At 42.7% G+C, this 20,513-nt stretch overlaps 1 protein-coding gene across 2 annotated transcripts in view; it reads right to left on the reverse strand.

The window, feature by feature from the left end:
* Positions 1-19,955, reverse strand: part of tgfbr1b (transforming growth factor, beta receptor 1 b) — a 35,299-nt gene extending 15,344 nt beyond the window's left edge. The window contains exons 1-7 of one of the 2 annotated variants that reach the window (XM_080020661.1): positions 19,733-19,955; positions 11,494-11,763; positions 9,820-10,050; positions 8,000-8,167; positions 7,444-7,600; positions 1,047-1,171; positions 631-761 (exon numbers count right to left, since the gene is read on the reverse strand). In XM_080020661.1, the coding sequence (XP_079876787.1) occupies positions 631-761; positions 1,047-1,171; positions 7,444-7,600; positions 8,000-8,167; positions 9,820-10,050; positions 11,494-11,763; positions 19,733-19,862 (1,212 nt within the window). In that variant the 5' untranslated portion in view covers positions 19,863-19,955. Of the gene's footprint in view, positions 1-630; positions 762-1,046; positions 1,172-7,443; positions 7,601-7,999; positions 8,168-9,819; positions 10,051-11,493; positions 11,764-19,720 lie in introns of both variants that reach the window. The other variant, XM_080020660.1, reaches the window with a different exon arrangement.
* Between the last annotated feature and the right edge of the window lie 558 nt (positions 19,956-20,513).

The following is a 20,513-nucleotide window of genomic DNA, read 5'->3' on the forward strand; positions in this document are numbered from 1 at the left end:
AGAAATAAATGTGTTGTGCAGTTTTCTTTTTGTTTTGTAAGCCGGCCATTTGTTGATTTAAAAAGAGCACACAGCATTAAACTTTGTTCATCATGCATATAGAAATAAAAATGGCAATGAAAAAATACAAGGAAGTGTAGGAACCCAGGGTATGCATACATACAATACATTTTTTGTAAATAATTATGTTGTTCTTTCATTCATTTCTCAAATCTCTCAAGTGTTATAGAACAACACACAGGCGATGCTACAGACTTTTACATGGGCAAGTCATAGGCCTATCATATCAACAGAAATGTCAATCAAGTCAACTGTTAATGTCCCTGACAACCTCTGTAGCCTCTTTTGGCCACTTGTTAGCAACCGCCATTTTTAAGACCTGTAAAAGCTGTAGGGTAGTGTGGTAGAGTAGGGTATTTACTGACATTTTATTTTGTAGAACAAAACGTGAAAAGCTCTTCAGCTTATGTTCACCACCGACTTTATTTCAGGCATTTAACCAAAAACCCTTTCAAAAAACCTATTGACTCTGGGACGAGGGAACATTTCCAGGTTGTAGGTCTCATTTCCTGCAGCACTCCTTGCCTCTTAATATCCCCTCAAACAAACTAAAGAAGGAAGCAGTCCTACCTCGCAGCTCTGCCAGCGGTTGGGAATATTGGGTCGTAGCTTCTGCTCACACACCACCTTCCTCATCTCTTCCACCGATGGATCTGATTGGACCAAGTCATAGTAGGGCAGCTGGTAGTCCTCGTGGATGCCTGACAGGAAAATACTTGGCGTCACATTCAAGTAGAGAACAATGGTAAACTACGGGTGGTAAAAGATGGGTGGAATGGGTAGGATTCACATATATAACAGACAACACAGCACTATATGTCCCCTTTTTGTATCTCTGGTCACTCACTCCATCCTGCACTCTGTGTTTAGTCATTTAATCTTCATGAATACACAAACCCTCCCCATCCACTTAATCTCTCCAACTATTCGCATGATCTGCCCCCTCCTACTCCTCGCACAATCCCCCCCTCCAACTTCCTCCATACCTCCCATGGAGCAGCGGCTGGCAATTTCCCAGAAGACCAGGCCCATGGCATAGATGTCAGCCCTCTTGAAGGACTCAAAGTGTTTCATGTTTATGGAGTCGTCCAGTACCTCAGGGGCCATGTACCTGAACAGAAGTGACAGTGGAAGTGGTGAATCACAGGTGAACAGTTATCAGTACTTGCAGTAGAGCTGGGCAATATCACATTGTTTTTAGAAAATATTGTATTTATTTTTTGACCTTTGATGTCAGCATGTTGGGCATACAACACAGTATTTGTATGCCATTGCATCTAGGACATTGTTAGTCTGCAAGTGAAGTTCAACTTCTCAACCTGCAATGCAACTCTTAATTCATAGTTAAATCATCAAATAATGCTGCAATAACTGTCCTGTGGACGACCGGTAGTATGACAAGAGCACAGTGTTTTGTTACAGAGAACCACCACCAATCCCCCTCTTTTGTCATGTTTTCGTCTATAAACAACTAATTACTACTCCAAGAGGGGAGAATACACCACCGGTGAAACACAAACATAGAAACATCAGACGACAACATGTATTGGAAAAAACTGAGTTAATTAAGTCCATGAAAACTGGAACAGCAATTCGGCACGTGACCTCTTCCTGTCATAGTGAGGGAATGAGGGAGTAAAGGAGAGGGATGAAACCAGGAGGGTGTTGGGGGTGTGTTCAAAGCAGATGCTGGTGGTGTGTGTGTGCCTGTGATGAGACCGCCTGTATGTGTGTGTGATGTGTGTGCATATGAAGTGTACACTGGTGAGTGTACGGGACTTGTAACCAATTGGATCTGGTGTAAAAGGTCGGTATTATATTGTAGCGCCTCCAAGCAGCGAAAAGTCCCCAAAGCCATCCCTGAGCCCCGTGGCAATACAGGCACCCCACAGCCGCCCAGCCCAAACACCCTGCCCTGAGGTCCAGCCACAGAGGACCCCCCAGCCCCCAGAGAAGCCGGAAGCCCGCGGAGCAACACCCACACTCGGCCACAAGGAGCATAATCCAGCCCCGGAGCACACGAGGAGACCCTGCACCCCTGAGGCACACACATACAACCCATGCCCATGTGCAGGCACAAGACGCAGCTGCAGGCGCAGAACCCTGGCCCTGGACGCCAGGCACGGACAGCAGGCCCGGAGCCAGGTCCCGCGCCGACAGACCCACAATCCACACAAACCACCTGCCCAGCAGGCAAGCCAGGGCAAGGGCCATCCGCCATCCGCACCCTGCGCAAGGGTGAGGCCCACCCCCACACAACCGACCAGACGCCTCATCCAGCTGTGAGCCCCGAGTCGACGTACCAGAGTGTGCTACGCGCAGGGAACCTGGACATCAGCCCACCCAACGCCAATGCCTGCAGGCCACCAGATATGCGGGCCCTCCACCACCCCCGGCACCTGCTGCAAAGAGGCCACGCATCGGGACTAAAGGCCGACAGCAGCCCCCCACCCACGGCAGCAATCGGCCTCCTTAGGGCCCCGGAAGGCACCTGATAGCTATCTCCACAGCCCCGCCAGGTCGCAGCATGTGAGAAACCACAAGGCGCAAGCCGCCAAGACTCGAACCCAGCCAGCAAGGGGCCAACCCAGCCACCCCCCGGACAACCACACCCCCACACCAACCCACCAGCGCCCCGCCACCTCGGAAAACATTGGTTTCCTTCATTCCTACAAAAGAGCTGTTCCAAAGAACCGGATCATTCGTATATCTATACTGGATCGCTGAAGGACAGGTGTGTGAGCGGAGACGCTCCTCCACTTCGGGGAAAGGCTTAGGGCGGTGCTGTGGCTCAGAGCCAGACGGGAAGCGTGGAGTTCTCCGCTGTGGTCACCACACTCAAAACATTTCATGGTCCCCCATGCAGGAAAGTCTTTAACTCCTGATTTTGGATTCAAAAATCGGATATGAAATGATCGAATGGTATGTAGATATTACTGTCTATTTATGTGCCAATGTCCGGAACAATAACGCATGTCGTATCTTGCCAGTAAAGGGGCCAAAGTTAGCGGGTCGACACGGGTGTCTATTGTAGGGACTTTTGACCTGGGACTGAAACCCGGGTGTTACCTTTCCCACGAATGAAAAATGCTGGTGTGGCAGATGAGGGGGCGTGCTTAAGGCGGGGTATGTGGGCTACAGTGCCGGCTTCATCCCGCACCGGCACAGCTGTTCTGACTCGGCCGATCAGCTTGCTGCCGCTGATAAGTCGGAGTCGGCTGGGAGAGTTTTCTAATGTGTTGTTCGTCTTGCAGTGAGGGTGCATGGTGTAGGATCCTAGATACTGCGGACCAGATCACGGAAGGGACCCTAAACCAACACAAAGAAGTATGATTTAATTGATGTTCCCATATGGCCAGCGAGCCTTTTTGTTTGTTTGCTAAATTTATAATAAAAACTCCACCGGTTTGGCACCCGACTGCCACTAAGTCTCCGTCTCCCTCCTTGAACCAGTGTCAGTGGACGGAGCAGTCCACAGCCAGGTGTTACTGGGTTTTTGGTGCAGCGGGAGAGTATAATTGTATACCAAACTCCACCAACTCTCTCAACAGCCTTCCTTGAAACACTGATCAGTTTCGTTTAAATCTTCCACATCCACACAAACTTGTGAAATAGTGCCCGTCAGCTGGTGACTCCCAATAAAACTATGAGTACATTTTTGCAATTCTTAGCAATCTGGGGTTGCAAGTAAAAAAAAAATATGGCAGTGTTGAACCATAAATATGTAACATGGACTTGAACATCCGAGGCGATGTCCTCTAGTTTCTGAAGGCTTGGGCCTGCTGCATGATTCAGTGGCACTGTATATGCCTGAAGCATCAACAAACATACTGTCAATATGTGAGGTGAAGAGATGATGCAGAGAAAAACTAAATTAAGATTGAGGAAGTAGAAGGGGAAAGAGAAGTGATCGGAGAGGAGAAGAAGAGAGAGGTTGGTTGTGGAGAAAGAAGATGAGAAATACAGTATGTGAGAGGAAGGCTGGGTGGAGGGGGAGTGCCTGTGGGTTCATCAGAGTGTTCCGTTGTCAAACACTAAGACTGCCCAAGTGGACAGGAGCAGCAGAGCAAGAGAAAGCGGGAAATAGTGGTAGGGATGTAAAAAGCAATGCAAAGAGATTTGGGCGCAGTGGACGGAGAGGGGTGAGATATCCCAAAGGGAGCTTCACTTGGCTGGGGCTTTGAGTTGGTTAAGGTCGGCTAATCTACCTGCTATCACAAGGGAGTTTCAAATTCAAGCTAATAAAGTGTGTAGCATTAACTAGTGAGGTGATCTGGCCCGATTTCAAGTAAAATACTAACTTTTACAAAGCTGCAGAGATACACTCGCACAGTGATATGGAGGACGGTCTCTTTCTCGTGTCATCTACCCAGCTAATAATGAATAAAGCAGGGTACACACTATAATAAAGCCAATTTTGGACCGATTCCCCCATTCTGACAATCATGAGGGTTTTTTGGTTGGTTCTAAAGATTATCGTACCAGATTATCCCGTGGTGTGAGGTATGTTATGAGTGTTTTTTTTATTTCCCGGTTTTGCTCAAAAGTCTACCCTGGCCACGCCAATGAAAAAATGTCACCTGGTAAAAATTGCCCAAATTTTGGCCCCTTTAAGGACTGGCATAGTGCAGGTGCAGGCATGGATACTCCATGCTGGTCCTACTGTTTATGTTCCCAATCATATTGGAACCATAACACGACCCTTTTCCCGCGTGTTTGGGATGTCACACATGACACACCAGAAAAAAAAAAAAAGGCATGGGCAATGGCAGTCGTCAAATGCCTATTTTAAGCGGGTTTACCGGGTATATCTCCTAATTTTGGCGTAAAAACAGTATTAGCCTAACAGAAACCAAGCACGCAGAAGTGAGAAGCACATTTTCACTTACAATCAAACCGGAAAAAACAGAAACAAAACATTGCATTGGTGAAACTCCTTAACCTGCCTTAACCAGTAAGGTTTATAGCATTGGATATATTATAGAACAAAAGGTTATGGAATGTCTCAAACGCAACAGCTTAATTGCTTTGCGCAACTGAAAGCCCAAATTGATCCAAAGAGCTTTTCCACGCGGTGAGTCATACTCACATAAGGCTTCATCAGAAACCACTTTCTCTATGCTCCACATGTAACAGCTGAAGTGAAACAAAAAACATTTCATTGCCTTGACCTCTTGTTATTTCCTCTTAGTTTCTCCTGTTTCTCTCTAGTACACCACCTCCCAAACCTAAAAGCCCACACCAGAAATTCAGCAAACGTAGGGAACAACAATCCAGAAGAGGCTAAAATGTTGTTGTTTTTTGGGGGGGGGGTTTTGGAAACAGAAAAAGCCCAGATGGCGTTGTTCTTGATCCGTTTCCTTAGGGGTGTAGTGGCGACCAATAGTCTTTCTCACGTGATCACTTTTATATTGTGTTTGTCAAGAGGAGCAGAGTCCAGGAGAAGATATTTTGGGCCCACATAGCAGTCAAAATAGCAACACATTTTTTTCCTCATGTTTCCTCATTGTGCAACATGAAATAAATTAGGGATTAGGGATGTTAATAATGAACCGTTTAAACCTTAACCGAGAATAAGAATTTTGATTGTTCTAGTTAAATGGTTAAAAAAATTATTTATAAAAAGAAAAGTTATTTTAAAAAGTTTGCTGCATGGTAAAATAAATGCAGCAGAAGTGCATGGAGGAACGAACATGTACCCCATCTCCCTCTCTCCAGATAAAACAACTAAAAACACATTTTTTAGTTGTTTTATTTGGAGAAACGTGCCTGTAGAAAAATATATTAATTTATTTCCCTTATTTATAATTATAATGCGGGCGCACAAAGGAGCGGGGCACGAGTTCCTCTGTACCTTGTCCCCGTTCCTCCAAATAAGTCAACGAAAAACTGTTTGTTTTTATTTATTTTATTTGAAGGAACGGGGCATGGCTCTCCACAATTAGGCTGCACGGAGAGCTGTGTTTACATATAAAGATATATTTATGATTCCCCTTATTTATTGTTAGAATTTGCAAAGTCCAATTTATGGTTACTGATCGTTTAACGAGGGTTGGCTATCAGTCAGAATTTTTTTTCAAAATAAGCATCCCTAAGACATTTATTTTCCGCCTATTAATATATAAACATATTAACACATGTTTCCCAATTGATTTAAATCAATCAGAAAACAACAAAAAAAGCAACCCATTACCAAGACAGAGAAATGTTCCAATCATCTCAAAAGGTTATGTTAAAGTACCAATGAGAGAAGTGCAATAAGAGCGTTTCCACAGCACTGAATATTCTCCGCAGCACGGTTAAGTTCATTATAATGAAATGGAAAGCATTTGGCACAACTATAAATATGCCTAGAACAGGCAATACTGGAAGAATTGGCATCGAGGTTTGACTGGGGAACAGTCAGGAAAGCCATGACTGCACCCTCTTGCAGCTCTCAGGGATGGATATACATTTATGCAATTTGGACTATCAATCAGATAAAATACGGCAGCAGCTAATTAGGCAATCAGTAAATGGGACAGTCATCTAGTAGTCTTTTGCAGGATGCGGTTAAATGGTGTAATTTGTGTTTCAGAGCTGACACTACACAGTGAGCTACTAGTTCTGACGTAGCCCCCATCATCATTTGCTGGTTTTTCTAACACGTTTTCCCGTCAGGTGCTCATGTATCGTGTCGTTGTGCCATACAAGTTTAGTTCTGCATATTTTGCAGCAAATTGTCCTTTTGCAAGATCTGAATGTAAATTTCTCCCATACTTCTGATGTATTTGTTTGTCCTCTACTTTCAATTTCCGCAGCCACCACTGACTACCCAACGCGCTCTACTCAAGGAGTGACAGCCAGGTATACGAAGGGTACATAACTTATGCAGGCAACTTATCCATAACCAAATTTGTTGACAACCATATAGATATATAAAAAATTATTATTATTATTATTATTATTATTATTTTTTTTTTTAATAATCAGTGTCATTGATTATATAGATTAGTTGAGGCCACTCTACCCAAGTGCACAATGGTTAAACTTTTATATCGTAGCGTATTTTTATATTGACAAAAGAAACAATTTATTTTTTCAAAATAAAAATGTTGGATGCCTGAGCATAGAGAGAGGAAGACCCTAGCCCTCCTTTCTGGCTAGGTTATGACTTCCTTTTGAAATAAATCTGTTATTTCCCAGAACAGGGATTTGATGTGTATTCTTGACGTCATCATGGATTCACTCATCAATTCCCTTGGTAGTCCACTCCCGTCAGTAAATCAAGGTAAAAAAAATTATCCATTCAGCAAAACGTTGATAAAACTTTTTTTTTTTTATGTAAAAACGGGGCTCAATGCATGTACATGGCCTACAGTGATGGGAGAAAGGGGAGGACACCTTTTGGTTCCCACTCTGTGGTTGGGGGCGATGTCTATTGTGTCTGTAGCCGAGTCGTGGCGGACGGCCAGGCCCAGGTCGGCGATGCAACATGTTCCATTCTTCTTTACCAGAATGTTCTTGGACTTCAGATCCCTGTGGGCGATGGCTGGCTTACCTGGAGACGAGAGAGAGGGAAAGAACCCGGCAAAGAGTAAGGGGGTGCGGGATGCACAAAGACACACTTGCCAACTATAGCATACCTTTGCACAAAAACGACAAAGTCAGGATGAAACCTTTTAAGCTGACGATTTATCGTAACAAGCTGCAGCCGATGCAAAAAATAGTATCTTTTTAAACCTCATAAATTAGGTCTTTCCTGTAAACACAAAGACATGGTAAAACAAACACTCAAAACAATAGTTCAACGTGATGAACCGCAGTTGGGTTCATAAACATAACACGCAAACATTGATTCGGAAGTAAAAAACAGATATGATATACCATATTTTTGATAGTGTTACCAATACATTTGCTGGTATTGCATGTGTGATGTGTGTGAGTGTGCATGCCTGACCTTGTGTGCCCACTATCTCCATATGGAGGTGGGCCAGGCCGCTCGCAGTGGATAGGGAGAGCTTGATCATGCCCTCCACTGTGACGGTGTAGCGATTCAGGTAGTCAAACAGAGAGCCGTGCTCGTGGTAGTCAGAAACCAGCCACAGCTGCGTCCACGTTCCATTGTCTACACAGAGAGAGAAAAAAACAGCCAAAACAGAGCGGTTCAGTGAATGAGAGAGAAGGATAGAATCACAGCCGCATGGAGTATGTAGGCAAACCAGGAACAGCTAGGTTGTTTAATTTCCGCTGGAAAATGTTTTTTTGTGTTAAATAAAAAAAAATAAAAATAAAAATAAATATATATATATATATATATATATATATATATATATATATATATATATATATATATATATATTTTTTTTTTTTTTTTTTTTTTTACTTAGCCGAATAGGGCTGTCAAAGCTAACGCAATAACATAAATTTGTTTTAACGGCTCTAATTATTTCGATGTACTATTCTCTTATTTTAACCGATTGCCCGACCCGTAGTTAAGATGGCGCAGTCGTGGGTTGTGTTTGAAGCCATGCGATAGTGGAGTGGTTGATGTCACACGCCGTCTCTGCGCGCACCCGTGGAGGGATGTACACACAAATCAACGGCGTGCGAGAACTCCCTGGATATGTAACGTGGTCGGTGACTTACTGTCATAAGCGCCATGTCCGGACTGCAGACAGTCACCTTAACAGTTTCATGTCCAGGGTTGCACCGCCTGATGTTAATGAAGAGTGATTCCCCCTCCTTTGCGCTTGCCGTTTCACTCAGGCGCAGTTACCAAAGCTGCAGTGCTGCTGCTAAGCTAAGGCTAAGTTATTGAAGGTGGCAAAGTGGTGGAGGTACAATCTCTATAGTCCGTCAGTAGAAATGGGGAACCTGAACTTGCCGTCCAACATAACCCACAAGGAACCCGGAGATCTACAGGGAGTCTTGTTTACTGTTTCACGGAAATGTGGCAAACCGCCAACACTCTGGACACTAATGTGGATTTACCGGGATTTCCTACTGTGAGAGCGAACAGGGACGTTCCCCCCGCAGGGTTCCGCCACCGTCTTGCAGATAAGAAAAAGCCTGGGTGTCTACATAATTTTTGTCATCGATTTGGGTTGTTAATTGATTTCCAAATGAACGTACGTTGGCAACAAGCAAGCATATTTGTCCATTCCAATGGTGATTAGAGTGTTAAAAATTTTAAAAATATCCCTTTAAGGTTCATTTTGAAGGGTTTTCCCGACTTACTGTAAAATGTGAATATAAAATAAATATTTTTGAGGTGAAGAAAACACACTTTAAGGCAGCTCTTGAAAACGTTTGTTTTCATCGCTTTCCTGTAAATTGCAGCCACATGCTACCACAAAGAACGTTCTATAAAACAGCCTCAACAGGGCTTTGTAAAAATAACAAAACACAATTATAACATTGAGGTAAATTGTACATTGTAAAAGATATTCTGAAATGTGATACAAAACATCACTAATCACATCAACACAAGTTGGAACCAGCAACCAACAACCAGTTTGATGCCAAAATATTTAAATATTAAATATATGTAATGTAAATATGTAAAAAGCATAGCTTTTGCTTTAGCATCATAAAGCATAGTTAGCTTTTAATAAGTGCGTAATAATAGATTAATTAACATTAATAAGGCAATGTTCTGGCTTTAAATCCGGTAGCTTGATTAATGAAATTACATTGCTTAATTAATCTACACATTTTTACTAATTGTTTTCAGAATATGAAACTGAATAAAATGGAATTGTTAGGCAATTCACCGACCTTTGTTGTCGGCGGCAATGAAGCCAAGGATGTTTTCGTGCCTCAGCATGACAGTCTGGTAGATCTCTGCCTCGCGGAACCAGGAGCGCTCCTCACGTGAGGAGAAGATCTTTACGGCCACCTCCTCTCCCCGCCACTTGCCCCGCCACACCTCCCCAAAGCGCCCCTTTCCTATGCTCTCCTGGAGGATGATGGTTCGGGCGATGGTCCGCTGCACCAGCAGGGGCAGTCCTGGAGGGGGAGGAGCAGAAAGGAGGGACAGACAAGCACAGAAAGACAATCTAAGTAAGATGAGAGAAAAAATTAAATCATGAGGACCTGCTGAAAAGCACACGATATTGTTATGATCTGTGGTTGTGGTAGATACCAATAACTCACCTAAAACTGGAGAGACACTGCTGGTCTGTATGTAATTATCATAATTATCATTACAATAATTTGATTGCCTTCAATCAATGTAAAGCAATTTGAGTCGCGTGTTCTGTATTGTAATAAATAGCTATTATTACTACTGCTGCTGCTGCTGCTGCTGCTGTCCCATGTGAGTAGCAGCCTACATCGCAGACCCCCCCCCAGGTTGCAAAAAGCCTCTGTAGTCAAAGTATTACGACGCCAATTGATTCAGTTATTCATTTGCTTGCAATTAGCTGATGTTGTTTTCTTCCTGTGTTTGGCACAGCAGGGAGTGGTTGAGAAGGGAATAATAATAACGATAACAGGACACCTCCCACACCTCCACACAAGCTCTGGGGTACAAAGAACTGTAATTACACACAAAAAACCCCCAAAAAAACAAGAGACATGCAGACAGGCAACACCCGCTGACTCACTTGAATCCCACGCCTTGCAGTCTAGTGTGCTGCGCTGAGCGAGCGTATAGCTACAAGTGCTCCTTGGCAGGCTAGCGGAGGAGCTGCTCTCCCTGTGGAAGCACTAATTTATCGTGAGTGTCACCCGTGCCAATACTGTGTGAATGAAAGTGTGAGGAGTGTGTGCGGAGTCAATATGCCAGCCAGGTTTCCTTTCAGCCTCTAGCTCAGTTGGTGTCACTACTGTAAAACCCAGCTGAACGGAGGCAGAAAGTCACATCTGTATTCAGGTCAGTGATATACCTGCTACACTACATTATACCACCGTTGTTAACCCAATTGCTACGCCTGGATTCCACCAGATGAGACTTAGTCAGGTTCAGGGTTAATTCTACTCAACAGAAATATGCTGTTTGGGTGTTTCAATCCCAGCCATGGAGGAGGGACAGAGCTCCGTCACCTACAGCCCGCCTTCTGTACAGTCCTTTTAAACCTCCATACCAAGGGCAGTGGAAAACAATTAATTTTTTTCCATGGAATGTCTGGGTGTGTTTAGACGATGTTTATTCAAAATGATCTTCTTATGCCTGGTCTAGTTTTCCCTCACAACAGATTTTGAACATGATATTTTATATATATATATATATATATATATAAAATATTTCTTGGTTTTACCCTTCCTGGTTTTACCCTTCCTATTCACATCAGGGTCCTGGTATTGTTGCCTATATCTCTCACGGAGTGTTAAACTAAGACTGTAGTGTATTGTTCATGCACATACTCAAATAGCAAAGACTCATACATGTACTCATACGTAGGAGAGACATTTCCCATATTTTCCCCCTCAACAAAGTGATCGTCACACCTGATCCAGACCCAGAGGTGGTCATGTCATAGATGAGGTCTTTGAGGGTGGTGCCCACGGTTATGAAGGGGTGGTCCATGGTGGGGTCCTCTTCGTTGGGCACACGGTGGTGGTGGTGGTGGTGGGCCCCAGCTCCCCCAGCACCAAGACCGCGGTGGCTGTGGCAAACATAGAAGGCCACCACTAGCAGCAGGCACAAGATGCACACTGGTCCTGCGATCACCGCCGCGAAGGCCACCGGCCCCAGCGAGGGGGCCTTCACAGTAGGGACTGATGAAGAGAGGAAAAATATGAAAGACAACATGAAATAAACTGGATTTAAATATAATTAACAGGGATCACACAGAGGATTGAATGCTTTGTAGGACAATATATAAATCTGGAGTGAAAACCAGGAGTGAAGTCTAACTTAAAAGTGGTTGCAGGCTGGTAACAAGCATCACCTTTTGGTTGCCGAAACTGAAAATATGGTTGCCATTTTTACTCACCTTATATTTTGGGTAATTCAGATAATATGCAGTTATAAGTCGGCTTAATAAAAAAAAAAAAAGTGACGTTAAAGAACATTTAAAAGCTTTATCACAGTAACCAAACAGAATTCTTCATAGTTTTTGTTTTATCTGATACTTTACAGAATTTGCACCTTCAGAGGGGATAAGGTGGACAGAGGGGACACAAGTCAAGACAGACAAGAGCTGTGATAACACCACACCTGGTCACACTCAGCCTGTCTGTGTCTCTGTCTCTTACACCATGCACAGTATACAGTATGCTCACCACACAGACAATAATAATTTCAACAGCCCTGTTTGTCCCCTCACTGTTAACAATGGTAAATTATGGTGTTAGCCACCGTTTTTACTTTTGTCTGGCTGGTACTTTTACTATTTACATTTACATTTACATTTCGTCATTTAGCAGACGCTTTTATCCAAAGCGACTTACAATTATTCAAACACCGACGGACGCAGCCATCAGGAGCAATGAGGGGTTAAGTGTCTTGCTCAAGGACACTACAGCATGCTAGCAGGAGGAGCCTGGGATCGAACCAGCAACCAGCAACCTTTAGATTACTAGACGACCAGCTCTACCTCCTGAGCTACCGTCCCCAGAATTTATATTTATAATATTTGTCACATACATACACATACGGTCGTACATATATGCAGTGAAATGTCATGACACCCGGTGATTACGCACAATAAGCTCTATAAGCTCGAAAAATACTCAAATGTGCGTAATCGACACGCAGTGCTCACGCAGGCGGCCACAAGGGGCGGCGCCACAATCGCGATTCTGGGTTCCATAATTATATAATATAATTAATTGTCTGTGTTGTATTAAATATACATTTAAATCCTCCTAAATGAAACTTTACCATAACTACACCAGAGCCGCAGTTTTTCCAAGTTCCAATGAACACATCACCTCCGACACGCATTTTTCCAAGCCCATGAAGGAAGCATTGCTTCCTGGCTGTTCGGAGCGCTTTCAACCGGAGACTGAAGCCGTGTCCACGTCATAGCGGTAGCGTAATATCAGAGAACGAGTGCAATAGTTAATCGATCGCAGGTGACTTCGATCTCTCGGATGGATAAAAAATAAAAATAAAATATACTGTAGCTGCAAGCAACAATTCACGGGTTCAAACGTATTTACGCTCAACAGAAGAAAGCAGCCAAATCAGCCAAAATAAAAGTACGAGCAGCAAGGAGCGGGTCATGGACTCCAATTTGGCCTTCCTTAATCGGATTTAAACAAAATATGGTGTGTACGCTCAGGACAGTGTGGGATGTCTCCTCAGTAATATCAGGATCGCTTGAGACAGCTTGAGTTATGGCCTATTTTCTTTGGCCTTTGGCGGCCATGTTTTTTGACCGATCTTGCTCATTTGTAATAGAATGTCTCTCAGTCCTCCAATGGTGCACACCAAATTTAGTGTTGATACAGTCAAAATCCAAAAAGCCTCTTGGATCATAAAAGTCCCCCATGATGGGTTACGATGATGATGATGATGAACGAATACGATGACAAAGACATAATATAGAACTAAACTGAGAAAGAGACAGAAATGGAAAACCAAGCATATTGCGTGATGCCACAAGGCCTAGAGTACTAGCCATGTTTTTGGGGGAGGGGGCATTCGGCCTTTTGGAGCTATGACAAACGTCATCTGCTTGCCTCTTGGGCCTGAAGATAGTGAGTGGACATATCACTCCCTCTTTTTTTTTTGTTGTAAATATTGCTTGGAGTGAATTGGCGCAATTATTTTTGAAACTCGTAATTCACTCATCTTCTATATTTGTCTTGAACCGTTGTATTTTTTCAAATTAACGTAACTTTCCCTATACAACCTTCCCAGAACACAATTGAAAAAAAACAAGTGATTAGGCACTGGAATAAATTTAACCATTCCTTTTTTCCCCCCACAGAACTTCAGACAAGTAAGTATTTTCTTGAATTACTTTCTACAGGTGAATATGATATATAAGTATAAAGTTTGTTGGGATAATCTGGAACAGGGAAGTGAGTCCGAAGTCAAAAATTAGGTTCAGTGGAATATCTTAGGGTTCTCTAACATCAGAAAAGTAGACTGATGGAGAAGAACTAGACTCATTTTGACAGAAATACATATATCTTGCTAAATGACTAAATGTAAATGTAAATATTATGGGTGAATAAAATCGGACAAAATATTGAAATTAAAACTGCATAAATTTAATAAAACAAATATAGCCGCACACTGCAATTCACAGGTACCTTTTAGCTCTCAACAGAAGGAAGCAGCTCAATCGGCTAAATTAAAGCCGCAAGCAGCAACGAGCAGGTTTCGGGTTTCACAAAGCTGAACAATGTCACTTCAGCTAGTTTAATTCTGTTTAGAGAAGGAGTGAGACCAATCACACACTTGTATCATCACAATGTATGCAGTATTTCAATAATTGCGCACTCAAAGTTCTGCATTTGCCTACCTTTTATCAGATTTGATAAAGCCTCTGAGACCATATAAGTCCACCATGTTGGATTTTTTGCTAATTTGCATAATGTGAAAAACAGTAATGTGAATAATTACCAAGATTTATGACGATTGGACAAATAGAGTTATGGCCAATTTCTGCTATTTGCCGTATTTTGCAAAACATTTTTGGTTGAAGGCGGCCATGTTTTTGGACCGATCTTGCTCATTTATAATAGAAATGTGTATCTCAGTTCCACAATGCTGTTTACTAAATGTGGTGTTGACAGTCAAAATCTAACAAAGTCTATTCACATAACTGTTTTTCACATTATACAAGTCAGCAAAAAATCCATCATGGCAGACATGGTCCAAGAGTTTTAATTGTAGACCACACTGAGCTGGACTTTGTCAAATTTCAAGCCAATCGTAGTCACGTTTTGACGTCTTTCCAAAATTGCGCTTTTGGGCCTTAATTACAGTGCCACTATCTTGCCGATTGGGCTCATGTTTCTTGGGAAGCATTTGCACATCACTTCCTGTTATTGGGCCAAGGTTTACATTTCTAGCTCCTTCCAGCTCGCAGCAGTTTGAGACGCGGTATAATACAACGAAGAAATACAGTATAGCTATAAGTTGCACAAGCTTTCACTGATTTCTCCTTATCAGTCCACCAGGATCTGTTTCTGAACAAATTTGAGGCAAGACATCAGCAACTAATTTGCTGAATCTTCACTCATATAAGATCTACAAGGCCAAATTGCCCTTCTGCAAGCTTGTGGGGGACATTGCAAAAACACAATTTCTATTGGTTCTGTTTGGCGAAACGCAGATCGGATCATGCGCCGCCGACCTGCAGACCCTCCACGAGTTGCCCTCCCTTCTCTGGGCCATTGATGAGCACATGGTTACTTTTGAGGTTGTTTGCAGATAAGCCACAGACAATTACATGATGTATAATAAACCAAGATACTTCTCAATATTTATTTTATTCAATACTGACCTGCAGCCCCCAATATCACTAAAAAAAAACGATAAACTTTCTTTCCCTTGTTAAAATCATTGCTCACCAGCTGTTTGGAACTCCCTTACCCTAACCCAGTTCTTTATCGTGAAGTTCTGTCTTGGTCTTTAGTTTACTCCCTACTCTGCCTTTTATCTTTACAAAGCCAGAAAAGTGGGGGATAGGCTGACGAGGGAGAGGATGAGTGTAACTACACGTCCAAGGTTAATGCCACCCTCCTACGCAGAGAGGATGATGGAAATATCCATCACAGTGAAATCCTGGCTCAGGAAGAGCCCGTCTTTCATCCGGTGTACTTTGCTTCTTTCTCCCCAGCAGCCTTTGGAATGCAAGGCATGTCTTAATAATAATGGCGGATATAGGAATTCAAGAGGAAATCAAGAAAGGGGCAGAGGTTGGAGAAAAAGAGAAATGAAGACCATGAAGGAAGATAATTGGAGAGAAACTGGAAACAAACAACTGAAGGTAGCCGCAGGACACACAATACGTTATATGGAACACAGTCTTCTTTTGTGTATTAAGAGTATCAAAAATGTAACATTAAGCCATTCCTAAAATAATAAACTTTTCTGCAACAACTCTTTGTTGTATTTCTTTTTAAACCATAGTTGTACTTACATTCACTGCAAATTGTATTAGCAACACTATATTAATACTGGATAGGGCCTCAGTTTGCTCTCAAAACAGTTTCAATTCTTCTTGGCATGAGTTCCACAAAATGTTGGAAAGATTCCCTTGAGATTCTGGTCCATGTTGACATGATTGCATCACACAATTCCTGCAGATTTGTCAGGTGCACATTCATGCTGCGAATCTCCCCTTCTATCACATCCCAAAGGTGTTCAATTGGATTCAGATCCTGTGACTGGAAAGGCCACTGAAGAACACTGAAGTGATTGTCATGTTCACGAAATCATTTGAGATGACTTTTGCTTTGTGACATGGTGCATTAGCATGCTGGAAGTAGCCATTGGAAGATGGGTCAATTGTGACCATGAAGGGATGCACTTGTTCAGCAACAATACACAAACAGGCTATGGCATTAAAGCAATAATCGATTGGTATTAAAGGCCCTTAGGTGGGCCAAGAAAAAAAATCCCTACACCATTACACCACCGCCACCAGCCTAAACTGTTGACACAAGGCAGGTTGGGTCAATGGATCCTGCTGTTGGGGCCAAATTCTGACCTTACCATCTGTGGGCCTCAGTAGAAATCGAGATTCGTCAGACCAGGCTACGTTTTTCCAGTCTTGGTGAGCCTGTGCCCACTGCAGCCTCAGATTTCTGTTCTAGGCTGACAGAAGTTGAACCTGATGTTGTCTTCTGTTGTTGCAGCCCATCCACCTCAATGTTTGACATGTGCATTCTGAGATATGTTTCTGCTCACCACAATTGTACAGAGTGGTTTATCTGCGCTACCGTAGCCGTTTTGTCAGCTCGGACCACTACTGGCCATTGCCTGTTGACCGCTCTCATCCACAAGGCGTTTGCGTCCGCAGAACTACCACTCCCTGGATGTTTGTTTTTCACACCATTCTGAGTAAACTCTATAGAGACTGTTGTGCGTGAAAATCCCAGCAGATCAGCAGTTACAGAAAAACCAAAAGCAGCCTGTCTGGCACCAACAATCATGCCAGGGTCGAAAACAGTGAGATTTCTTCCCCATTCTGACGGTTGATGTGAACATTAACTGAAGCTGCTGACCCGTAGCTGCATGATTTTACTCATTGCACTGCTGCCACACGATAGACTAATTAAATAATTGCATGAATAAGTAGGTGTACAGGTGTTCCTAATAAAGTGTTCAGTGAGTGTATATAACTACATACATAAATAAAACATTTGTTATTTTCCCAATTTTATATTTTCCCCCCTATAACCTTCAATCCCTTAGCCCATATACTGTAGGTAGGGTCGGGATGGTGTAAAATCTACAAACCGGTTCGATATGTAGCTCAACACTGGACCAGTATACCAAATCTTACCAGTATGTAAGAACAGAACCAAATTTCACAATCGTGAGATTCACCCGGAAACCTTAAGCTGTGGAACCAAACAAGCCGTCTGAACATGCTAAGCTTAGCTCAAGCTGAATGCGCATCTGAGTCATTCACAATATGGCCAGTGCAAATGAGTCAGACATGCAGGAGCTAGAAGACCCGCCTGCTTCTTTTAAATCAACCAGGTGGGAAAATGTTGGGGTTCCCAATGAACTACGACAGCAACGAAGAGCGAGTGGTGGATCGGACGAGGACAGTGTGTCAGCGTTGTTCGACAGTTGTAGGGTATGTGTCCAGAAAACAGAATTTAACACTCCTTCTAATGCGCACATTCAATTCTTGTTAATATTCTACCTTATATTGACATTTGAAAATGTAGACCCTGAACATAAGACAACTTTTTCCAGACATATTTCCAGGAAAAAACCCTGTCTTATATTCTGGTGAATATGGTAAATCGCCAGAATGACTCATCAGGGGGCAGTGGAGAAAAAAAATGCCCAGTGGAGTAGGAAGTAGAAGTAGAAGAAGGTGGAGGCTTTCTGAAAGAACGACAAACAACAAACATGGCTGCGCGTGCCAATGCCAAATAGAAACTATGCGTTTGATGCTCAACAACTAATGCTGTGTTCAGATGGAACAGACAGGAAAGGGATAACGGCACTTTCTGAATGGCATGGGGGGAGGGAAAAAGACCCGAGAGAGGGAGAGGTACGACGGCAAAACGAAACAAGCGATATGTGGCTATGGTGTTGACTTCAATAAAGTATATAAAACCTAATCATTTTGTCTGTTATTATATATAATAATTTAAGTAATGTTTAGTAATTCTGCACCGGACTTGGTCTGCCTCATAAGATCCGACTCACTCCGTTGTGGAGGAGGGCAAACTGAGGCCAGGGAGAATACCTGGCCAGGGAATCTGCTAGTCTCAGGTCAGTCTGGTACTTTCCATAACAGTGATTCTCTGCTGAAAATGGTGAATATGCTGATGCAACCAGAACCCTTTCTTCAGTCTCACATTGAGTATAATGGCCAGCCATGCAGATAGTCTCAAATACTCCTCACTGACCTCGCACACCTAATTTACATTTCTTATTTGAGGTTTTCTTCTTTGTAAATGACATTCTTCTTATTGAATCTGACATTGCTGTCACAGCTTAATATCTCTGGATTTTGATTTTATAAATTAATGTAGGCAAATCCTCTCTCTGGAATTTGCATATTACTAATGGAAGCAGGTTGCTCAATGACAGCAAATGTATGCTGTTGTATTTATTTCAGGTGTAATGGCTAATGTTTCCATGCTACTTCATACAGGTCTAGAATAGACACGTGTAATACCTTTCCAAAATATGATAAGGTAAGGCAACACGTATATTAATTCTCGACACATATGCACACGTCTATCAACAGAAACAGGGAGAAGCACTTGTGCAGCTGACTATGGTAACTACTGAGCCTAATATAGATGGATGGCAGTGACGGTAAGTTTACAAATTACAGCATAACAATTAAAAAAATTTGATGCATTACAGTATTTCATCATATACCTCCATAATCAGCTTGCAGGTGAGTGGAAAGGCTGTCTACATTCTACCAGTAATCAATATAATATCCAAACTGTTTGATATACAAAAATCCCCACTGCTCAAATTTATGTTGTTTGGTTTCAGAGTGTCATGTTGTTTATTACAAGGTTGTAGGTTTCTTCCATGCGTTCACTATCACTGGCATGTTTTTAAATGTTGAACTACACCAAATCAGTCTCTTCCACGTCTATATAGTCTTTGTCCTGTGTTTAACTTAAGAGGTAAGGAGGAAGACAACAGGTTGTTGTTGAGCACATTTAAACTTTATGAAAACAAGCAGCGTCGGGTGATAGCCAATAGGAGGGTAGACACGCTCTCAATGGTGTTGTTCTTTGGGAAATGGACGCCTAGACCACCGCATAATGTCTCTCAAACTATCGTTACAATAAGGAACACGTCATTTTATGTTTCTCCAACAAGGACAATTCTTTATTTTAAGGGACGGAGCGCAAGACTAGTTTCTATTAGTCATATTTTTCGTTTCTTTGGCGAGCAGTACACGTGAATATTTTACCTTGTAAAAAAATACAGCATTACCGGACGTGACAGATCAAATAGCAACAAGCAAATCAATGTATTTGGTTATGATAAGAGATAGAAAAAGAGCTGGAGATGGAGGGATGTGACGAAAAAAAAGAAAAAAAGTGTGCCTACCGGGGAACACACCGGGGTCGGGGTTCTTGTTGCAGTAGTCTGTGTTGCAGCACATAGGGTAAATGCCCGAATCATCGCGCGCCGACACAGCACAGATGAAGGGCCTGTCGCGCGGGATCAGCTCAATTTCGTGCACGCACATGCTGCCCTCCGTGATCAGCTGGCTGCCGGACTTCCGCACGGCCACGAAGCAGACGCCGTCAGTGGTGCAGCTCGAGTTGGCACTGCATCGCTCACAGTGGCACTGGAGGGCTGGAAGAAACAGGAGATTGGTTAAGACTTGTTTCCGAAACAGATTTAAATTTCTTTTTAACTACATGTCCACTAGGACTGGATATTGGGAAGGATCTCACGATTTGATGATTTCTATAAAAAGAGTCATGATTCGTGTAATGTCTCACGATTTCGATGTGTCAATATACAGTACAGTATATTGACACTTTAAACACATGAGAATAAGCTACCAACTTTTCAGTAAACCATCTGACGTGCATGAGAAAAATGGAACAAACTGAACAAATTCAGATTCCATTGCAGAAATTAAATACTACCATTTTTGTTAAACCAAGGTCAGCTACACGTCTGCTTTGTAACTGGGATCAGCAACAAACTGAGATCCCAGATCAGGTCAAACTTTCTAGTGCTTTAGTGTTGAGATCAAACTTTTGAAGTTTATCGACTTTAAGATACTGTACTTTATTCATCCCCCCAAAGGGAAATTGCAGTGTCAACAGTCTACATCAAAAAAATTTAAGCCTAGAACTGGCACAACTGGAAAAGCCTGTCGCGTTTC

This window comes from Zeus faber (assembly GCF_960531495.2).
Source record: "Zeus faber genome assembly, chromosome: 19".
Classification (NCBI taxonomy): Eukaryota; Metazoa; Chordata; class Actinopteri; order Zeiformes; family Zeidae; genus Zeus; species Zeus faber.